The sequence below is a fragment of the Canis lupus genome, chromosome 1, assembly GCF_048164855.1.
Source record: "Canis lupus baileyi chromosome 1, mCanLup2.hap1, whole genome shotgun sequence".
NCBI classification, from domain to species: Eukaryota; Metazoa; Chordata; class Mammalia; order Carnivora; family Canidae; genus Canis; species Canis lupus.
Genome location: NC_132838.1, coordinates 26,249,853 through 26,272,435, shown reverse-complemented (window position 1 = coordinate 26,272,435; position 22,583 = coordinate 26,249,853). Strand labels below are relative to the sequence as shown.

Below are 22,583 nucleotides of genomic sequence, written 5' to 3'. Positions count from 1 at the left end.
AATAAATAAGTCAATCTTTAAAAAAAAATACTTTTGAAAGAATTCCTCCTTTGGTGGGAGCTAGGATCAGGTGTCCTTCAGGTTGTTTCAGCTTTAGTGTGATGCTGAAAATAACTTTATTCCACATTCATACTTCAGGTTATTCAAGAACTCAGTAGAAGAGAAGATATTGCAACTATACTGGAAACTGTCAATGCTGTTATGCTGTTAACCTGTAAATAAAAGTTGTCCTGTCTCTGTGGACAGGTGCACACTGTACCATTACAGGGGGTGTGAGAATATTTCATCTCCCTACCGTGTGTTTCAGTATATTCAAATTATGTATAGTGAATGTGTATTAGTGAATGTGTATCTGAAATCTGAAAAAGGAAATAAGAAAAAGAATGCTTTGTGACTCGTATATACTCAGAAGGAGAATTTGGAGGGCTTCACGAGAGAAGTGGAGTGTGAAGTTGGTGAGTTTCTGAAACTTGGTCGTGGCACAATTTTGATTTATCTCTTCCCAGTCCACATAGTCCCTGTCCCCCAACCTTCCCACTCCAGGGAAGACTGTCTAGGTATTCACCTCAACTTTAACCTCATTCACCTTCAACCTGTTTCTTTCCCAGCCTTCCCAGTCTCAGTAAATGGCACCTCCTGGTAGCTCCAGTCAAAGCTTAGGAGTCACTCTTTTTTCTGCTCCTTCCTTCACCCCCACATTTGAAACACATCTTTAGGTTCTGTTGGCTCTTCCTCCAAGCTAAATCTAAAACCTGCCCACTTCCCTTTGTTTTACTATTACTCAAGTGCAGACCACCCGGACCACTGCATGACCCCTGTCTCCTTTTTTTTTTTTTAAGATTTATTTATTTATGTGAGAGAGAGTGAGTGCTCACACATGCTTGTGCAGTTGTGATCTCGCACAGATCCATGATCTGAGCTGAAACCAAGAGTTAGACACTTAACTGACTGAACCACCTAGGTACCCCGTGACTCCTGTCTTCTGACCACCACTCTTATGCCTCTTGTCATCTTCTACATGGTAGCCACAGTAACACACACACACACACACACACACACACACACACTCTTTATTCATGTCAATCAGAATATGTCATTTGCTGCTTAAAGCTCAGATGACTTTTATATAGGCTTAGTATTAAATTTGAACTTGTACACTACCCTATAAGGTATCACAAGATCTGGGGCCTCCTTTGATCCCTGGGCACTATATAGTTCAGCCACCCTAGCTTTTATTTGCATCATTGAACTGGATACCTACCTCCGTTCAGGTCTTTTTCAATAGCTTCTCTCTTTTCCTGGAATCAGCTTCCTCTGTACCTCCTCTGGATGGCTCCTCATTGTAGTTTATTTCTCAGAATAAATATCATTGCCTTAGTGCTGGCTTTTCTGATCACTTAACTTGAAGGCTTTGTAGTCACTCTCTATAATCAGTTTTATTCTCTTATAAGTATTTATTATCTAAACATTTTGGTTATATTATTATTAAAATAATTTTTAAATTGTCTGCTCTCCCCTCACTTCAGCTAAACTATAAGTTTGATCATAGTAGGGACTTTGTCTGCTATCCTGTATTGTCATGTGCCCTCAGCCCTACAAGAGTGGCTAGGGAATAATAGTCACTCAATGAAATATGTGTTGGAAGAAAGGTGAGAAGAGGAAAGGAGGGGAGGACACGGGAGGGGAGGGGAGGGGAAGGGAGGAGAGGAGAGGAGAGTAAAGGGAGAGAAAAGAGGAAGAGAAGAGAAGAGAAGAGAAGAGAAGAGAAGAGAAAAGAGAAGGAAGGAAGGAAGGAAGGAAGGAAGGAAGGAAGGAAGGAAGGAAGGAAGGAAGAAAGGAAGGAAGGAAGGAGTTTTCTCAAAATTTACTTCTTGCATTCAGTGGTAGGTAGTTATCAAATTTTAAAAAATGAAGATGGTGGAATAGGATGAAGGTAATAACATCTTATTTGTATGATAAAATCTGAAATTGATTGTCTTTTTTCCATTGAAGTTTATCATTGACTTTAAGAGTCAAAAATGTTAATTTTACATTTTATCTCTGATAATTCTATAATTACAGCAAAGTATTATATTACTCTACATAAAAACTGAACTGAGATGATTGGCTGTAGGGGAAAATCCAGGATGTGTATTTTCAGAAGGTGGCACTTAAAGAACAGATTGCTTAGGTGGGTCCTGCATTGGAACGCAGACTAACAGCGTTCCTATTTTGGCATTCCAGTAGCTATTTAACAGATCCATCATTACACCTACAGAGTTTCAGTTTTATCTGAAGTGGTTTCTAGAAGGCAAGCCGCTTCTGTTTTGACATTCCACTCCGATTTCTAGGATTAGTGAAGAAATGACTTGTTAAAAACAGCTTATGCTGAAATCTGAAGATCCTGTTAATATAGTTTGTTTATACATTATGATTTTGTAGGATCAAAGATTTTCTTTAACGCAAAAATATTGATTATTACACTATCAATGATACTAAACCACCATAACATTTATTATAGAAATTGATACAACAAACAGAAATGTTTGAAGTAACAAGGCTCTTGAGATTCAGAAAAAAGAAAAAAAAACTATAAGCACCTGTTGAATAAAGTGATGGCAGATGGTAACATTTTTCTCAAGGTTCCCCTGCAGCTGTGCTTACATTTTGGTTCTCCAGTCTGAACCGGGTTTATTGAGATCTTTTATTACACCCAGAAGAGTTTTCACTTCTTCCTGCTTAACACAGCACCAAAGTTCTTTTCTGTTGCAGAGATTTTATTCGAGAGAGAGAGGAAAAAAAAGCCTGACAATGAGTAAGAACCAATTTAACTTCTGTGTAATCATGTTTTTTTAAGATGAGGTTGTAGCAATCGTACAGATTATCAAAGCCAGCTTTTTGGATATTAGTTTGAAAGTCACAGGACTCCTGCTTATCTGCCAAGTGATAGATGCCAAATTAGGCTCATGATGACTGACTGCTGTTGCCGCATGGCATTTTGAAATCTCAGTGATCTATTTCATCATTTTTTTCAAAGTAGAGTGTTCAAAAGACAAAATATCCTGTGAGAACATGTTCCATTATTACAACACAAGTGTGGATTAACTTTATTGCTGGAGTCTAATTATCAACTCAGATTTTCAAGGGCAACGGGTAAATATTTTATCTTTAAAAGGTAAAACAGTAATACCTCAATGACAATTCATATTGAAATTGATCTTAATGTAGGTGTTTGAGGTAGAATATGATTGAAATCCACATAAAGCCACTTATATAGGGTAACATTACTTCACATTTCACTTTACAGTACATTAAAAATCAGTAAATGTAAAGAAGAATGACTTCTGCATATCAGCTTTTATATTTACATACTAAAAACATCTTCAAATTTTATTTTTAAACGTTTACAAAATCTCTACAGAATCACAATTCTCTGAATCCTCCTCAACCCTCTTGTCCTCATAAAGTCCATGTTTAATGACACTTAATTGGAGTCTACTGCTATTTCTCAGTATTTTATGTTAATTTGTAATATAGGCAATATACATCATACAATTAGATTTTTATAATGGCTGTGGCATCCAGTCATGACAATGAGAGTGTGATTGTGTTGTGATCAATATTCCTACTTTTGATTTAAAAGTTCTGGAATATCAAGCACCAAAGGGTGATGGCTAAGGAATGGTCTTTACGATGGATACACAGTAGTGCTGTATCTGGATCTATTTGCTAAATGGGACTTGGAGTGGGGGCAAGGGGTGCCACTTGGTTCTAATTGTAAAGGTGAAAATCAGAGAGTAAAAGTGGTCTAGGATATCCTAGGATATCCACCAAAAGTGGTCATAAATATCTTATAAGAATTATACAGTATGGTTTTGTGAATATAGATTTCTAGGTAATATTATTGGTATTTGGGCTCCTAATTGGTCCATGTTTTATTTTCAATTTCATTCTGCAGTTCTTTTTTATTTCCCAAGAAAATAATAGTACAAAAAACAAAAAACAAAAAACAAACAAACAAAAAAAGAAAATAATAGTACAAAATAAAGGTTTCATGTAATTATCCACTCAAATAACATTTATCCCTTTGTCAAACTGTCAGGAAACCTCTAGACTCACTGAGCATATCGTTTTAGGTTTAGCCGATTTGCATGAAGGATTTTTTAAAAATTTATTTATTCATGAAAGACAGACAGGGAGGTGGGCAGAGGCAGAAGCAGATTCCCCTCAGAGCAGGGAGCCTGATGTGGGGCTCAATCCCAGGACCCTGGGATCAGGGCCTGAGCCGAAGGCAGACACTTAACTGAGTAACCCAGGTGCCCTGCATGAAAGATTTTCAAGACTGTTCTTTGAGTGATCTGCTTTTTTTTTTTTTTTTTTCATGTCTTTTTTCCTCCCTCCCTTCCTTCTTTTCTTCCTACTAGCAGGAATAGTTGAATGATAGGAAATTTGAGACCCAGATTTATTTATTTATTTTTGCCTTTTTCTCTCCTTGCCTCACTTAATTGTGCTTTTAAGGTTTGCCAATGTGACATTTTTTTAGTTGTAAAATATTGACACAATTAAGACTTTTTGATTTTGGTTCATTTATTTTCTCAATACAAGTTGAAGGAAGAAAGAAGGTGCTACTGGGGAATATTTCCCTTCAAGTTAAACAGTTCCCATACCACTAAGTTGTGAATATTGGATGATGAGTTCTTATTTTTATTTCCAAAATTATCCCCTTATTTAGAATTAACAAAAGGAAAGGCAGGATCCTCCTTTTAAAACTATGCATACTTAATAAACATCTGCAATATGCAAGTCACTCAGGATATAAATTCACATTAGAAAACCTTCTGAAACACGGTTTCTCTCTTAGATCTGGGGGTATTTTTTGTGTTTTTTTGGGGGGGCCTATTTCTTTAAAATAGGTAGGGAATGCCCTCTTAGTATAAAAGGATTTCAAAGAGCCTGTTGCATGCATAAACCTTTTTTGAGTAAATGCTGATGTCAGTTTCATAAGATTCATGTCCATTTAGGGGCTAAAAGGTCATAACAATGTTCCTAGATTTCAGTGCCAGATGGCAGATCATGCGGACTCAAACCCATGCTAGCAACTGGTTAAACACATTCCATACTGATCTTAACCATATGTAAATATAATTGAGAACAATTGAGAAAATAATCTGTCACCCTCTTTTTGTTCCGTTTATAGTACAATTATATTAAAGGTACAAATGTATAACTGGATTGATAAGATTAGCTTTCTATTTCCAGACAATTTCCACATGGTTGAGAAGATAATTCTATGTCTAGAACATATTGCAGGCTACATGGGAATGAAAAAGAGAAATAAGGATCCTAAGAGGGAATGATCACTTCCAGTTGGAATAATCAAAGAAAGCTTCGTAGAGGAGATAGAATCATGAGTCTTGAAGAGAAGGAAGTGTTTCAATGGAGTTAAGTTTCAGTGGGTGGAGTCAGTGGAAAGGATTTCTCAGTGGGGGGGGGAAGAGAACAAGGGGGATAGAGAAGAGTGTGAACAAAAGCAAAGAGGTGGGAAAAGGCACCTGGATAACTATTTGGATCTGGAAATGGATCTGGAATGGATCCATTCCAAATGGAATCCCAATGGATCTGGAAACATATTTGCAAGACTAGGATAATTGTTCTACTCTTCAACCTGATTGCTTTTTGTGTTGTATTCCTTTTGTTTGCAAAAATTGTGATTACTTGAATTGTGTAGTGAAATGTGAACTCAGTATAAAGGCATAGTTTATCTGACCCTTGTTGTCTATAGACATTGTTATTTCATCTACATATTGAAAATCCATGTAGTGGGAAAATCACAATATGACAAGAATATTTCATTTAAATTGTTTTCACAATATGTATACAATGGAATATTACTCAGCCATTAGAAATGACAAATACCCACTATTTGCTTCGATGTGGAGGGACCTGGAGGATATTATGCTGAGTGAAATAAGTCAATCGGAAAAGGACAAATATTATATGGCTCATTCATTTGGGGAATATAAAAATTAGTGAAAGGGAATAAAGGGAAAGGAGAGAAAATGAGTGAAAATATCAGTGAGGGTGACAAAACATGAGAGACTCCTAAATCTGGGAAATGAACAAGGGGTAGTAGAAGGGGAAGTGGGCAGGGGGTTGGGGTGACTAGGTGATGGGCACTGAGGGGGGCACTTGGTGGGATGAACACTGGGTGTTATGCTATATGTTGGCAAATTGAACTCCAATAAAAAAAATTTAAAAAAATAAATTGTTTTCACAGTTACAACTCATTCTCAGAATAATTTTTTTGATAGCCCCCAACTTTAGCAGTAGAAAAAGTAAGAAAAGTAAGAAAAGCAAAACAAACAAAAACTATAGATATTCTCTGTAGACAGAAAAAATATAAACTAACCCATACTTTTTCAGCAGTGACTGCTACGGTGTTTAACAGTGAAGAAGGATACAGATGTGAGTCAGACTGTCTGGCTTTGAATACTGGCTTTTCTACTTACCAGCTGTGTGATCCTGGGCAAGATGCTTAACCTTCTTATTGCTTTAGTATTTTCGTCTGTGAAATAGGAAAATAGTTTTATCTCACAGAGCTGATGTGAAGGTGGAAGTGAGTTAATGTGTGTGCATATATTAATACATGCTTAAACTGGGCCTGGTGCATGGGATGTACTCAGTGAGTTGTAATTGTCACTGGGTGAAAAAAGTTAGTTAGGCTCTGTGTATCACCAATAATGGATTTGAGCAAATATCTGGATGTCAAATTTACACACATTCTTGATAGCTACCTTAAAATGGTATTAGGAACAAAAATGCCAAATGCCATCCATTTGAGTATGACATTTACAATTTAAGGTTTTTTTCTTGTGTTCGTTTTCTCTTTCTTTCTTTTCTTTCTTTCTTTCTTTCTTTCTTTCTTTCTTTCTTTCCTTTGCTAAGCATGGCAATCCTTTCTTCAAATGTAATTTTAATGTTAGTAAAAATAATTGTAATAATGTTTCAGCATGCATTTTCTAAATCAGTCATTTGTGGCTTTTTAAAAATAAAATATCATAATGTATGGAAAGACCGGTATAATTAAGACAAATTTTGTATCTTCTATAAGTGATGAAAATTAGCACCATGAGTTTTGTAATATATTTGTAATATATTAGTAAGGGCCAAGTGGTAAATGGTAGGCAAATGGTAAAATGGTAAAAATGGTAAAATCTAAGAAAATGGTAAATGGTATAGGGAAATATTTCGGATAAAAACCAAACTACGTTGCAAGAGGGGAAAGGAAATTAACATTACATGGGCACCAACCATTGTAGGCAATTTCCCCCCAATTACTGTTTCATTTCTTTATCTTTCAAAGTTCATAAAATAGGTATATATTTTAAAATACATAAAATAGGTATTCCCATTTTACTGTTAGACAAAATAAAAGCTCACAGAGTTTGACTTCAACAATTCTCCAAGGATATTTAGGGGTAGAGCTAGGGGTCAGGTCCTAAGTCATTTGATTTCAAAGCGCATGACCTCTCCATTGCATTTGTTTGCATCCCAGAAGCGATCTGTATACCAGTGATCAAGTTTAGTACAAAAATCATGGCTGATCCATAAAAAAAATTTCTCCAGGTTTTCAATATCCTGTAATTCATCTAGTTCCATTTCTTTCCATACTTTTCCATTGCATTTCATTTTAATAAGCATTTGCTATTAAAGCACATACTGAAATGACCTATAACCTCAGGTTAACCTATAACCTCTTTGCTTTTAGGTTTGAGGAAGAGAAGCTCTACCTGGTGTAACAATGAAAAAAGTGCCTACCTTGGGGTTGGTTCTATCTTTGTTACAAAGGAGTCCATTCACTTTGGGGCAAGCTATTTCACAGTTTTGAAGTTCCTCTTTTCATTTGTATAATGAAGGAAAAGTAACAGATGATCTTGAATGTTTGTTTACTTCATTTCTTTTGATGCTCTATGATACTGTAATCCATACCACACTTTCCCGAAGGGCCAGAAATTCAAATATGAACTACTTTCATAGGGGACTGATTTCCTAGTTGGGATATTCCCCGATACTTGAAAATTCCCAGGACTTTAAAAATGACTGTAGATACAGGATTTTGTAAATAAACAGAATCAGTGGTTTTTTTTTTTAAAGGTACTATAAATATTCTTAATCTAAATTCTTTTCACTCTGAATTTGCGATATCCTAATTTTTCTTTTCCTTATTTTCCTCAGGATTATTTTACAAATGCAAACAGAGAGTTGAAAAAAGATACTCAGCAAGATTACCACCTGGAATATGCCATGGAAAATAGTACCCACACAATAATTGAATTTACCAGAGAACTGCATACATGTGACATAAATGACAAGAGTATAACGGTAAGGAGTCTACAAGAGGATGCATACGTGAACAAATTGTACATTTACAGTTGTGAAACATTTCATAGAATAAAAGGAACAAATATTTAAAAATAACCTTTGAAAACAAAGTCACACAGTGTTTTAGAATATCTTTGAAATCTTTTTAGAAGCCACAGAAAATCTAAGACGACACATTTCAATAAAGGCAATTTTTGTGTGAATCTAGAATTTTGAAAGGCCATTTAAAGTGAGTATGATTTTATCTGTAAGGTTTCTAGCTTTTTCTCTATAAAGTTTGAGTATACACAATAGATAAAGGTTGGAAAAAATGTATTTACACAAGAAGGAATTAGATACTGAATATCAGGATATAATTCATCTGATTTGTGACTGGTTCATTTTTGTAAATTTCTAAAATTGAGATGAATAGTAGATTTATTAAAATTGCGGGGATCCCTGGGTGGCGCAGCGGTTTGGCGCCTGCCTTTGGCCCAGGGCGCGATCCTGGAGACCCGGGATCGAATCCCACGTCGGGCTCCCAGTGCATGGAGCCTGCTTCTCCCTCTGCCTGTGTCTCTGTCTCTGTCTCTCTCTCTCTCTCTGTGACTATCATAAATTAAAAAAAAAAAAAAAAAAAATTAAAATTGCCTACTGATATGTTATACAAGATTTCTTATTGTCAGACTTCATGCAAACATTAATATCTTTATACATATGGAAATTAAATATTTAGACAGTAGATAATTCATGTGGTATTTTGCAAGTGTCCATGAATTTCTTGGATTGATTTCATTTTTTTATAGATCAATCAAATTATCTTTTTTATTTGATAAATTAAAGTTTTAAAAATGGGAATGTAAAAATCTGAAGCTGAATTGATCTGAAGCTGTTTTGATAAACATTCAGCGTAAAGATTAAAAGAGGAAGGGAAAAAACACATGCAAAGACATGGATCACTTTTTATGTAATATACAGTGCAATTATACTTTAATTGGAAAAATAATTATAGTCTTTTGACTTATTAAGAAAGAATATAGCTTTTAAAATAAATAGCTTTTGCTTTATTATTTATTTTCAAAGTTCTTATTACAAAGATCTGGCAAAGACACTTTTATCTGTGGGAGGACACAACAATTTCTTTATACCTCAGTAAGCCTTCCTTCTGCCCCACCATGCCTTGAGCAATCTCTTTTGTTTGCTGAGTGAAAACCAATTTCATCTGGCAGACAGAATCTTGTGTGCTGAGAGAGACTGTTTCTTCCAAAGAGAAACTTATCTTTTTGGATACCTACTGATCTAATCAAATTGACACAATTACTGCTGGAGACCATATTGAGGACTCCAAATGTCATTATTCTCTTTTCTTCACGTCTCTGTCCTGCTTTAAATAGAGTTCTCTAAACTCAGCTCAGTGTTAAGGGAAGTGTCCTCATGGGACATAACGCTGCCCCTGTCTGATCACTAGGAGAGCACTGTGAGAGTGATTTGGGCCTACCACCATGAAGATGTGGGAGAAGCTGGTCCTAAGTACCATGACTCCAATCGTGGCACCAAGAGTTTACGGCTGTTGAATCATGAGACAAGCAAGGTGTTGCCTACAGTTGTACCGTACTTTGACCTGGTAAATCAGGACGTAAGTTTTTTCAGGTTTTATTTTTGAAAGGGAGGGTTTATTGAAAACATGTAAGAGTTTTTACTTATGCTGTTGTGTTTAATAGCATGTCAAGAGAATGTGACTTTGTGTCCCCTTCCCCTTTTTATTAAGACAGGTCCCCATCCCAAACAAAGGTACGACCTATTGGTGTCAAATGTTTAAGATTCCTGTATTCCAGGAAAAGCATCATGTAATAAAGGTATGTGACTCACTCACAGGCTAAATTTAATTTGTATGAATGAAGGAGATACTGTTATTTTCCTAAAAAAATAGAAATGATTTTCAAGTATGGGAAAGCTATTTCAAGAACAAAGAACTGGCTTATCTGACTCCCACCCTGTCTTAGGAGTCACTAAATTTAGAGAGAAATCTTGGATTATAGCTTGATTTTGGTTTTTTTGTCTCCTAATTTTACATTGTAAGGTAAAAGTTGTGGGATGGATTTGAACATCACTAGTTATTTCTTTTTCTTTTCTCTTTTTAAAAAGATTATCTATCTATCTATCTATCTATCTATCTATCTATCTATCTATCTATCTATCATCTATTTAAAAGAAAGAGAGCTCCTGCGAGCAGGGGGAAGAGCAGTGGGGGAGGGAAGAGAAAGGGAAAGAATATCAAGCCAACTCCATGCTCAGTGCGGAGCCTGACTCGGGGCTCAATCTCATGACTCTGAGATCATGAGCTGAGCTGAAATCAAGAGTCTGGCCCTTAACCCACTGAGCTACCCCAGCGCCCCACTGCTAGTTGTTTCTTATGCAACATTGTACAGTTGGAATCGCTAGGGTTTCAATTTAAATAATATATTTGCATATCAATAGATTATATACGGGAAGATTATATTCCCCACCAATATTTGAGAATGTCTGCTTCACTGTAAATATTGGATATTGTAAAAAGAACCCAATTTTTATAGTGAGTTTTTGAGAATAGGAAAACAGGAAAATTAGTAGATTGTAGGAATTCAAAAATACAGAATTGGGTAATAAATAAACTCAGTTTGCCTATGGCTTTTAATTCCCTCCTGCCTCTACCAGGAAAAGTCTCCCAAAACTTTTGCATCTAATTAGTGAATGAACAAGTATTTTTAAGGAATTATATGTCCTTGGGTCTGAAATTGCTTGGTAGTTCCACAGTGGCTGAATATACAATCCATGCTCTCAAAGAAACTATTATGAGAAGGTAGGGAAAGTGTCCTAGACATAAGAAAGAATAAGATAGAATTCAATCACGCATACAAATACTCTAAACATTCAGACGGCCAGATGTCATCAGCTTTTTGTCAGCCTCAGACTATGTAGCAAAGCAGCATGGGTGTGAGAAAGACGCAAATTTGTAGGTTCTAGAATCCAGAGGGAAGTATATGGGTTCAACTTGCTGGTTGTCTCTTTCACTAACTATGTGCTCTCAGGTAAGTCGCTCTGGGGTAAGCCCTGGTTTCTTCGTCTGTAAAGGGTGGTCAGTCATAACATGTCCCTACTAACCTCAAAGTATTTTGGCAGAGATGGAAACACTGAATACATTCTATAAGTAACTTACGTTTGTTAATTTCTAATGTATTTGTCTAGTGGTGCAGAGCTGCCTTTTGTTTACACATATGATTCATAACTACTTACAGAGACAAGAGGAGCCGATTGAGAGAATGTTTACTGAATTACTAAGTAGTCCTAAATATTTGTGTAGTATTTTTGCAGTCAGATGACTTACCAATAATGAGACTTCAAATGAGCCACTTACCTCTGTGCAATGTTATTTTCTGTTTCTTGCCGGTGCCTTAATACTGTGCCTAAAGGCCTTTCCTTTTGCTGATGAAACACCTTTCCCAGAAAAGAGAATGTTATATTTATATATACTATATGTTATACAGTACTGTGTGTCATTTGCAATAGATTTAATGGGAACTCAGCCTAAAGGACAAATGTAAAACCACACGTTCAGAAATGAAAGCAAATGTTTCGCAAAATGGGTCCCTGATTCATTTTCCAGCAAATATTAATTGATAAAATTGCAGTCTGTAACCACTTACATTAATGCATTTTTATTCTTCTTCATTGTTATTAATGCTAATAATTAAGTAGAATGAAAAAATATTTGTCTGCTCTTAAAGGGGGAGTGTATGTTCTAACTCTCTATGTAGGACATTTACTTGGTATCCATTCAGGAATTCTTAGCTAGTTTTCCCATTGTGTGCTTATCATAGTAATACTCAGATATGCTTTTGGACTTCTATAAAATGATGAAAGTTCTTTACCCCTAGCAAGAGGGGATTTGAGGGAGAGAGGAGTGGTTGCTGTAAGGGCAGAGGGTTGGTGTCTAGAATTTAAAATTCTATTATTACTTAAGAATACCACTTATAGAATAGATTCCTGAGATTGTTATTAAATCTTAAAATGTTTTAAAGATCCTTAAGTATTATGAAACATTTTACTCAGAAATGAACCTAAATAGGATAATATGCAAAAAGAGAAGTGGTCCCTGGCTGGCTCAGTTGGAAAAGCATGCAACTCTTGATCTTGGGGTTGTGGGTTCAATCCCCACATTGGATGTAGAAATTACTTAAAAATAAAATCTTAAAAAAAGAAAGAGAAGAAAAAGCTTTACTTGGAAAATAAATTCAAAATATGTAGGTCGTAAAAATAGGAGTGCTGTGTGGCTCATTCGGTTAAGCTGCTGGCTCCTAATTTCAGCTCAGGTCATGATCTCAAGGGTCCTGGGATCGAGCCCTGCACCAGGCTCTGTGCTCAGCAGAGAGTCTAATTGAAATTCTCCCTCTCCCTCTGCCCCTCCCCCCACTTGTTCTCTCTCTCTCTCTCTCTTTCTCTCTCTCTCTCTCCCCCAAATAAATCTTTAAAAATAAAGATTGTAAAAATAATTCAGGTCGTATATATTTTGAGACAATCCTTAAAAAACAGTTTTAATTTGTGGCTTATGCCAGCGTCCATAAAATTTTAACATATTTCTAGAGTAGAGTTCATAGATCTAAAACTTACCTTAAGAAATTACCTGATTTCCATTCTCTTTTCCTTAGCAGAGATGATTTCTAGTAATTTAAGAGAACTATATCTTCTTTTCTTCTTTTTATAGAATCAAAGACTCATATGTTTTGAAAAGCCATCAGCTAGGTGCTTGTCCTTATTCCTTATTTTATGTTCCACAACTCACTGTATCAAAACAACTCAGTTCTTCTCTGATGCAAAAACCAAAAAATACTTTCTCAGAAAAAGAACATTGCTTTTATATTGTATTATATATCATTTGCAGTGAGTTTTAAGAACATATTGATAATAGTAATATTGTGAGAAATCAATTTTGTTGTCTGGATTCATTTCAAACAAAGAAAAGTGTGTAATTGCAGTTTAAATGTTAATAGTACTGTCCAATATACATTTCATAGTTATAATAACCATAAAATTAAGCAGATAAATAAAATATATCAGTGGCTGTTTGTGAATATATTTAATGCAAATGACTAAAATTAAAAATATTAATTACATTTTTAATTTAAAGTTTAATCATGTAATGATAAAAATTATTTACTACCAAAAATATAAAATAAGGTAAATATTTTATAAAACTATAAAATAACAAACATTAATAATTTCATCCATAGAAGTAATGGAATTATTATAAAAATTATTGGTGGTTTCAATTCTCTTGTGATTCCAATTTATTGATTTGTATTTGATTTTGTGAAAGATGTTTAAAATTGTGATTTTAAAATATTTATATTGTCAGATGACAGCATATCACACTGGAAGACAGATATGGAAATTATACAAAGAAAACTTAGTAATTTTATTAAAACTACACTTCTCATATGAGATCGCCTCTATGTGTCTCTCTCTGAGACCCACTGTCCAGCCCATATCTCCATATTTAAATATAACCCTGTTTAAGCTTTGACAAATAATACCTTTACCTTAAATTTAAAATTGTTTAGAGAAAGTGATTATTTCCACTCTCTTTAGTCAACAGTAATATCATTATCACCTGATAGTAACGATTGGATGTCCTGTATTAGAAGCTGGGGTTATATAACTAGTTTAACATACTCATTTGGCTTTTTTTTTGTTTGGTTGGTTGTTTTGTAGAGTTTTGTAGAGAACTCTCTCATAGATAAATTGAACTCCTAACTCATCCATTTAAACATAACATAATATGTTAAAGAGGAGAAAAAAGAAAAACAGCTAGGCTGTCTCACCATTTGGTAGCCATCTTGCCTTATAGGCTCACCTTTCCAGTAGGGAGGCAATAAGCCTCCTGGTATCATAGGTAGGTTCTGTGCTCTGATGGAGATGCTTTCTTTCCATTACCAGTCATTTAATCATAGGAAGGTTATTTGTCAGCTGTAGCTCCATTTTATCATTTAAATTCTAATGGTAACTTCCTCATGGGATTATTTGGACTGAAAGTTATGTAGTGGTTGAAAAAAACTGTATTACCACTTAGCATAATATCTGACACATAGAAAACTTTTAATGAACCCAACTATTATTAGGCCTTCCCCCCGCTCAATGTTGCTGTCTGAGTGACTTTTTATTGGTAAGGAGACCCAGAAAATGAAAGAGCATCATGCTAAAAGGTTGACCGTTGCTGAGTTTTAAGAAAGGATGGCCTTTATTTGTTGTATGACCTATGGCAAATTATTTACTTCCTTGTGCCTCAGTTTTCTCATCTGGAAAATCGGCATACTAGTTCTTACCTAATAGGGTTATTGTAATTATTAACTGAATCAAAGAAGTTTAACATGTATTTAGAACAATTCCTGGCAGGCACATAGTGTTTGTTAAATAAAGTAATTAAATAAAATTATGTAGATCTCTAGCAATGAACAATTGCTAATCTGTTGATCATCTGGTTCACTTTCTGGGTTGCTGATGGATCCCAAACCAGCCAACCCTTTCTGGACAGTCAGAATTCCAATTAGCTATAACTGTGCCTCAGATAAACTTAATTGGCTCTGATACTGCCACTTGCCAAAGTTAGACAAGTCAGAATTCCAAATAAAACTTAGATTGTCCCTCATTTCATTTAGACAATGAAATTTGAAAGCTTTCTGCTGTGGAGAAATGTGAAGTTGAGATAAACAAAACACTATCATCATTCTTTTCATTAATAGATGCATGAAGAGAGATGCTCTGCTGTATACTTGCTACTGAACAGAACATCTTTCTTGACATGATATAGATGCTGCTGTTCTTTTCTATTGGTGTTATTCATAAATCTGACCTATTTAATTTGAAGAAATGTTTCCTAGGACAAGAAAATCTAAAAATAAATGACACTGAGTGACCGTGAAATGTTCTTGAAGCCAGAGTACTGTATAGCCATGGAATAGTCATTCAAAAATTGATTTTCCTTTCCTAAGCACATGGCATGAACATTTGGGTTTATTTACATACCATGTTAAATAAACATTGCTGAACATTTTCCCTGTTATATTTCTTCTCCTTCTTCTTCCTCCACTTCTCCTTCCTCTCCCTCCTCCTCCTCCTTCTACTTCCTCTCCTCTTCCTCCTCCTTCTTCTAAATAAAAGGACACCGTCACGTTTGAGACTTTAGCATTAACATATTCTGAAATGTCAAGTGTGATAAAGGATTTCTATTTCTGAAAATGTGTAAGACTTCTACGTTAAATTTAGTAGATTGTAAGAATTTTCAGTGTTAAAATACATGACGTGACAACTATTAGAATGATCTCTTCTTTGTCACTATATCTTCTTCCTTTTTTCCCCTGAAATGATATTTCAAAGTATATTTTCATTGATGTGATTTTTCTTCCCTGATGGAAATGGCATTTTGGTTTGTCATCAGGATGCATTTCCATAGACTCTATGCTTTAGTTCTCATTCTTTTTTCATGTGTTCACCTTCAGTTTCATTTTATTAGGTGGCAGACTAGCAAGTGTTTTCTATTGACTGTTGACCAAATGGTTGTATTTTCACCTATTTATATCCAACTCTGTGGAACTTATTTGGCTTATCAATGTTTCCCTTTGTCTTTTTACCAATTTAACCATATTTCCTAAAGACAAATCTTTGGGTATTTAGTTAGATCTATTTAAGATGTTGAAAGAAATTAAGTTTCAAAGTATGCCTTCTGTGAAAATATTTTCCATTCCTTTTAAATACTCGATAACACTATATTTGGTTGTTAAATTCTTAATACCAAGGCACTTCCCCTGGCACATGTGGATTTTGTCACCCATTGACAAAATAGAAAATTCTTTATCTTCTGGAAAAATTATGCTGTAAAATCATGAGAATCCTCTTCTTCAGGAATTTATCATCCAAGGTTTATAAATACCAAAATGCTTTTACATATATGTATATTTCAGTGTATCTGAAATTTTATATATCTTTTATCCACTGGAAGAGATGAAAATACTTGGCCATTTACCATGACTGAAATTATAACTTTGTACAGAAAGAAGTGGGTAGAAAAAGTGGGTCAACAATGCGTTGACTCAAATGAGCACATTTTAAAGATTGCTGACTTAGATTGTTCAGTGCTAAATTCTTTCTTGATTTTCTTGGGTTACATCTACTTAACAGAAACACTGGAGATTATCTAGCTACTTGGGTGTTCTTAATAGCCACTTGAGAGTACAAGGTAATTTAATTCACTTTGAATGCATGTCTTTTCATGGAAGTGATTTATTGCTAACTCTGTCACTAATTAGCTCTCTGACCCTAGAGAAAGTACTTAACCTCACCATGGTCCTCAAATTCTTTGTAAGATAAAAGGTTTAGATCCGATGATTTCACATGACTCTTTTTACTTCTAAATATCTATGACTTCCTAAAGCTAAAAGTGAAATATGTGCTGGGGTTTGGATGCACTGTGGTCTGAATTCCTGATACTCTTGCTTCTCAGTCTCCCGAGGTTTGCTGAGGTAAAAAGTGCTTAGGGAAAATGCTGTTTCCCTGGAAGTTTAAAGGCCCCTCTTTTTAATTCCTTGGGCCTAGGCTCTCCTAACATGTATTTTAACATGTATTTTGAAACCTAGGTTCCCATCTGTGAAATGGGGATAATAGTAGTACTTGTCTCAAATCAAATGAAATAATATCCATAGAGTTCTTTTTATCTCTGTCATATATTAGATAGCTCATAAATACTAGATATATTTCTAATTTATTTATGAAATAAATCTAAGTAAATAAATAAGCAAGCAAATAAATAAGTCTAAATCTTGGACATGATGTCAGTTTCAAATAGGGATAGAAACTAAGAGTGCCAGGGTGAGCAAGGCTTTCAGGTCGGTACAGGGCATAGCAGAGTTGCTGGAGGTAGGTAGGAGTTGTATTCTTACTCTGCGTTTCATTAACTTGACGACCTTGAGCAAACTTAACTCTGAGTTTACGTCTTCATTTGTAAAGTAGGAAAAATAATTGCCAGTGAAGATGAAATAAATACAAGTGAAAACACCTGTTACATAAAAGTCTCATAATTGCTTGTTTTCTTTTTTTTTTTTCTTTTTAAGATTTTATTTGTTTATTCATGAGAGACACACACAGAGAGAGGCAGAGACACAGACAGAGGGAGAAGCAGGCTCCATGCAAGGAGCCTGACATAGGACTCAATCCGGGTCTCCAGGATCACACCCTGGGCTGAAGGCAGCGCTGAACCGCTGAGCCACCCCGTCTGCCCTGTTTTCTTCTCTTGATGGGGATTATGGAGATGGACTCAAACTTCTAGTACTTTCTCATACTTATCAGGGCTGCACTGAAACCATGGTAGGAAGTCAGCTTCTATTTTATTTTGAAGAAAAGATTCCCTGGGAATTAGATTTCATAGCTTGCTTCCATTATTCTAACTCAAATGAAATTTAAGCTAATTTCCTCCTGTTCTTGTCTAACTAAGGATAAAAGCCAGCTGGTGACGATACTCTGGGAAATATTCTTTCACATTCTTAGGTCACCCATTAGCCTTCCATTCTGTGGCCTTAAATAATACCATTTCCAACAGACAGAAAAAATATTTATTTTTCTTTGTTGCTCTTCTACCACCCAACTCTACTCCCAATCTAGTACATTTTTAAAAGTAGTCTAAGAGGTTGGACAACAAAACTGCAAAGCATTAGCACATTTATTGATAATTACTGGCTATAAAACTTGGCAAATAATTTAATGAACAGCACTTTTATCAAGAGCACTAAATCTGTACTAAGATATTTATGTTGGATTCTGCATGTTGATGGTAATATGGGTGTAAGTAGAAGTATGGTAATACTAAGATAGGAATGATTTTTACTTAAATTCAGGGAGGTATGCAGGTATGACTTGCTAAAACTAAAAGTGAAATATGTACTGCAGTTTGGATACCCTGTGGTTTGAATTCCTGTTACTCTTGCTTCTCAAGCAAGAGATACTTAAAGATAACTATATGCTTCTCTGTTTTTTACTATTTTAAATACATTTTCATGTTAGATTTTCACAGCCTCCCACAAGGCAAGTTGAATTAGCACCACTTTCCAGATGAACACACTGAAGCATAGGTGCATAAGTGACTTGCTTAACACTATTACCCAAATTCTGTGATGCAGAGCCAAGTCCCAGCACAGATCTTCCTAGCAAAATTGGACTTTTCTCTCTACAGTTCTACTAACCCAAGCCTTCTAGCTGATCTTTGCTGCAATGAAAAATAATTTGGGTGAGAGATGTCTTATAGCTTATATTCAGTTATAGGCCCTTTGAGTTAGTTTTTCAGAGTCAAGGCTGCTACTTTTGAATCCTACAGGATGAGTGTATAGACTGAGGGCTACATGAGCAAATTCCACCAGAACCTTTCAGAGATACCAGTTCAAAGGGCCTAGAAACTGACTTAGACCTCGTTGGGTAGCATTTCAGTACATAGAACTCTACCATTTTCCAACTTGGGGTTTGGAAATGCTTATTAACAGGAAATGACACATATCAAGTATAATTTGTGATTTAGGAAGTCATTTAAATAAGACTGGCGTTAAGATGATTAGGTGAGAGATTATGTATATGGCTATAAAAAGGCATGGAATGTTAAATCTCAGCTGATGTTAGGGAGAAAGGAATTAGAAATAATTTCATTGAAAAGAAAATTGCCTGCTAATCTTACAGGACACATCCTGTAGCATAAGGATCATTGGGAACAAGACCTTAGAGGTCTTCTAGAGAAGAACAAGCCTTCTGTTTAAACTGAAGTACAGTCCTCTTTGGAGTTAAGTAAAAATAATGGTGATGACCTATTTTATCCTCCTTCACTGTAACAGTCCATGAAAAGGGACATGTGGGGAGAAACAATAACATTTTAATTTGGAAGTTCAGTTTATGGCAAAACACCCAGAGAAAAGTTCCCTAAAACCAAGAAGAGCTATGTTGTTGGAGAAAGAAGTACTGACATCTCAGCGTGGCCTAAGAACCAGACCAAGAGCATGGGTTCTAATCCCGCACTAACCATTGGTCAGTTGCAAGTTAATGTGACTGCACTACAGTGCTTCTCAAGAGATTAACTTATATTAATAACACAATTCAAAGACTATAAGTCTGTGTAACTGAGAGGTTGTTCTAATTGACCTTCAACTTAAAATTCTTTGACTTTAGTTAAATATTGGAATTAACAAAACTGGAAATTTATAAAATAAATTCATAAACTTGATTTATGTATATACATAACATTTATAAAATGATCTGCAATGAAAAGTTGTCCTAAAAAGTTGTAAAGAAATGAAGAGAATTTTTGCATGTGTTCCCACAGGATATAATATGCCAGTTTTACTTTGGTGTCTGTTTTCAATGTAAAAAAAATTATAGACTTATCAAAACAGGATAACATCCATTGTTTCCTTTTTGATACAACAATTAATTTTTTTTCTAGTTTTTATGAATAGTGCTTTTAGTAATTAGCAGGAAAAATTTACATATATAGTAGAATTTCACTTTAAATAAATTAGTTATCTACTATTTGAGTTTATAAAACTTATAAATCAGAGATCAGTTTTTAGATAATCCTAACTGAGTTATAAAAGACTGCACTGTTCTTTAAAGTATCAAGCCTCTTTTGGCGTGTTTAAAATAAATGTGTTTCTACATCAAAAATTTAGATAATATATAAAAGTTTAATAGTATATTTATTTTATAAAGAAAAATATTACACTCGCATATCAGAAACATTGTGGTTGAATCTGGCTTCATCGAGTCATTGTATTTTTCTTGATTCACAATCTAAGATGAATAGTCTGAATAGAATCTTCAGGAATGGAGTCCAGGCCCTTATGTTTGTGGGTGGTTGTTGCTATCATTTGGAAAAATTGCCCAAGTGATCTTGATAAAAACTCACTGATTAAGAATCCTTGCTTCATATTTATTAAAACTTCCCAGCAGACTGGGAAAGACTATATTTAGGTTATATTCTTCATGTTAAGTAGCATCAATACACATTTTTATAGTAATTACACTGTTTTATTCAACAAATATTCTAAAAACTGAGCATATAGTGAGCATCTATCAAAATACACTGCTAGTTGTCTGCACATGAAAAAGATTTAAGCAGTTTATGGTTTTGAGATAGGTCATTCCTTGATGCATTGCATATTTCTTTGTGGATGCAGAGACGCAAAAACACCAGCTGTTTCCTGGAACCACAGCTGACTTTCATTATAAAATTTCAACATGAACTAATTCGGATATAAGGAATACTTTATTCTATGAAGGCAAAAGATTTATGGCCTAGTGAAATGTATCGAAGTTAACTCTATACATTAATGTTTATAAGGTAATGGCCCCATTCTAGAAACTGTATACTGAAGGTGACCTTGCTGGCTCTAATGCATTCCATTATCAATAAAAGATCTTTTATCACTGAAATCTCACTGAATTGTTGTATGTAGAACTTTAAATATTAAGTAAAGGCAAGACCAAGTAAATAGCATTAGCGATCCTGTAAATACTACCCCTAGCCTTTCAGCTTTTACCCTGGCTTGAGGAACTCCTGAGAGTATAGGAGAGTCACTTGGTGGTTTGTTTCAGAAATCAGTGTATTTGATACACTATATGTCTTAATTGGCTGGATACATAGCTTTGCACTACCCTCCCAATTGTGAAGAAGAATCAATGAGTATCTAATGAGCACCTGCTTGAACAGTATTCAGTAATATGTCTTTTGTCAGATATAAGGCAATACAAGATTAGTCTTTTACCCCAAGGACCCCCCAGTCCAGATGGGGAGACATATGCACATCTGAATAACAGAGAAACCCTAAAACTGGTGAGCGAACATTGCTCTCAAAGTACGTAGTATAGGTGAAAGAAAGAGAGGAGTGAAGGTCTGGGCACCATCTTGTGACGTTTGGAAGGAATAATTTGGGGAAAGTACAACTAAATTGATCTTAGGGAGGTAGGCAGGTATGGTGAGGATGACTAGGACACAACCTCTCTGTTCATGTGTATAAGCACCAAAATAATATAAAACACTTATTGAGATCACTGTACATTTTATGGCTCAACCATCACCAGAAAAACCCTAGGAAGTAGGTACTATTATTATCCTCATTTTATAGAGGAGGAAACCTGAGCCTAGAGAGGTTAAGTAACTTGCCCATTGTTGATAAGTTTCCTGTTTGTATATTCCCCCTGCCCCTGCCCTCACCCCAGGAAGACTGAATATTTTTAAAATAAACATGTATGAGCCCTTTGGCTAGTTTGGCCCCAAAACATGACTTCCAAGTTTGTAGAAAGCAGCAGTCATTGACTAAAAAGTAAGACTCTTGCTTCAGCATTATACTTCCCCAGTATTACACAGTTGTCTGTGCGGAAGCTCCATCTGGTCCCACATGTGGCAAAGAATACTTGATGCTACAACCAACATCTGCGTGTGCGGGGGCCAACTCACAGCTGCTGCCTAAAGTTTAAATTCATCGTATAGTTATGTCAGATTAGAATGCAGAAACTCTGCAATTACTTGTTGTCAGGGTAACTGCATTTTCTGATCAGAGAATGCCTTAATCATACCAAAGCCCCTAGTGTGAAATGCTGAAAGGGACCCCAGACTGTGGCCTTTAGTACCTAAATGGGGTCACTGATTTTTATCTTGAATGGTACCATTGTGTTACTTTATCCCCAGACATGAACTTACCAGTTTTACTTAATGTTAAAACTCTGGCAAGTTGCATCATATTCTCCAAAATAGAAACCAAGGCTACCTCTTAATTGCACGATATGCATATAGCCTTTTAGCTCTTTAAAGAAAAGCTGTAAGCAGTTCCTCAGAAGAGAGTGATGGCCTTTCAATTCTTGTGGAAATGAAGAGGTCTTCCTTAGAGTTAGAGTCACTAGAGAGTGATTGGACTGTTGAGTTTGTCGGAAGTAGTTACATGTTCTGGATAGTTTAAATGTATATCTTGTATGTATGCTTCTTCATAGAAGTTTGGATCATTTAGTTTTTCATTTTATTGAACCATGAGCCTAATAAAGATCTCCAGAGATAATTTACTTATGGCTCAAGAGTTGAAAAAAATACAGCTTTAAAAGTGCCATGAAAGAATTTTATGGAATAATTTATTTCTTCTTCAGCTTGAATTAATGTGAAATTCATGTGTGAGGTGATAGGCCCTGAA

General features: G+C 35.2%; 1 protein-coding gene across 3 annotated transcripts in view; it reads left to right on the top strand.

Annotated features, from left to right (window-relative positions):
* MOXD1 (monooxygenase DBH like 1) overlaps positions 1–22,583 on the top strand; it is a 95,620-nt gene that overhangs the window by 10,403 nt on the left and 62,634 nt on the right. For all 3 annotated transcript variants that reach the window (XM_072823766.1, XM_072823778.1, XM_072823773.1), the window contains exons 2-4: positions 8,215–8,361; positions 9,809–9,976; positions 10,113–10,196. In XM_072823766.1, the coding sequence (XP_072679867.1) occupies positions 8,215–8,361; positions 9,809–9,976; positions 10,113–10,196 (399 nt within the window). The remainder of the gene's footprint in view (positions 1–8,214; positions 8,362–9,808; positions 9,977–10,112; positions 10,197–22,583) is intronic.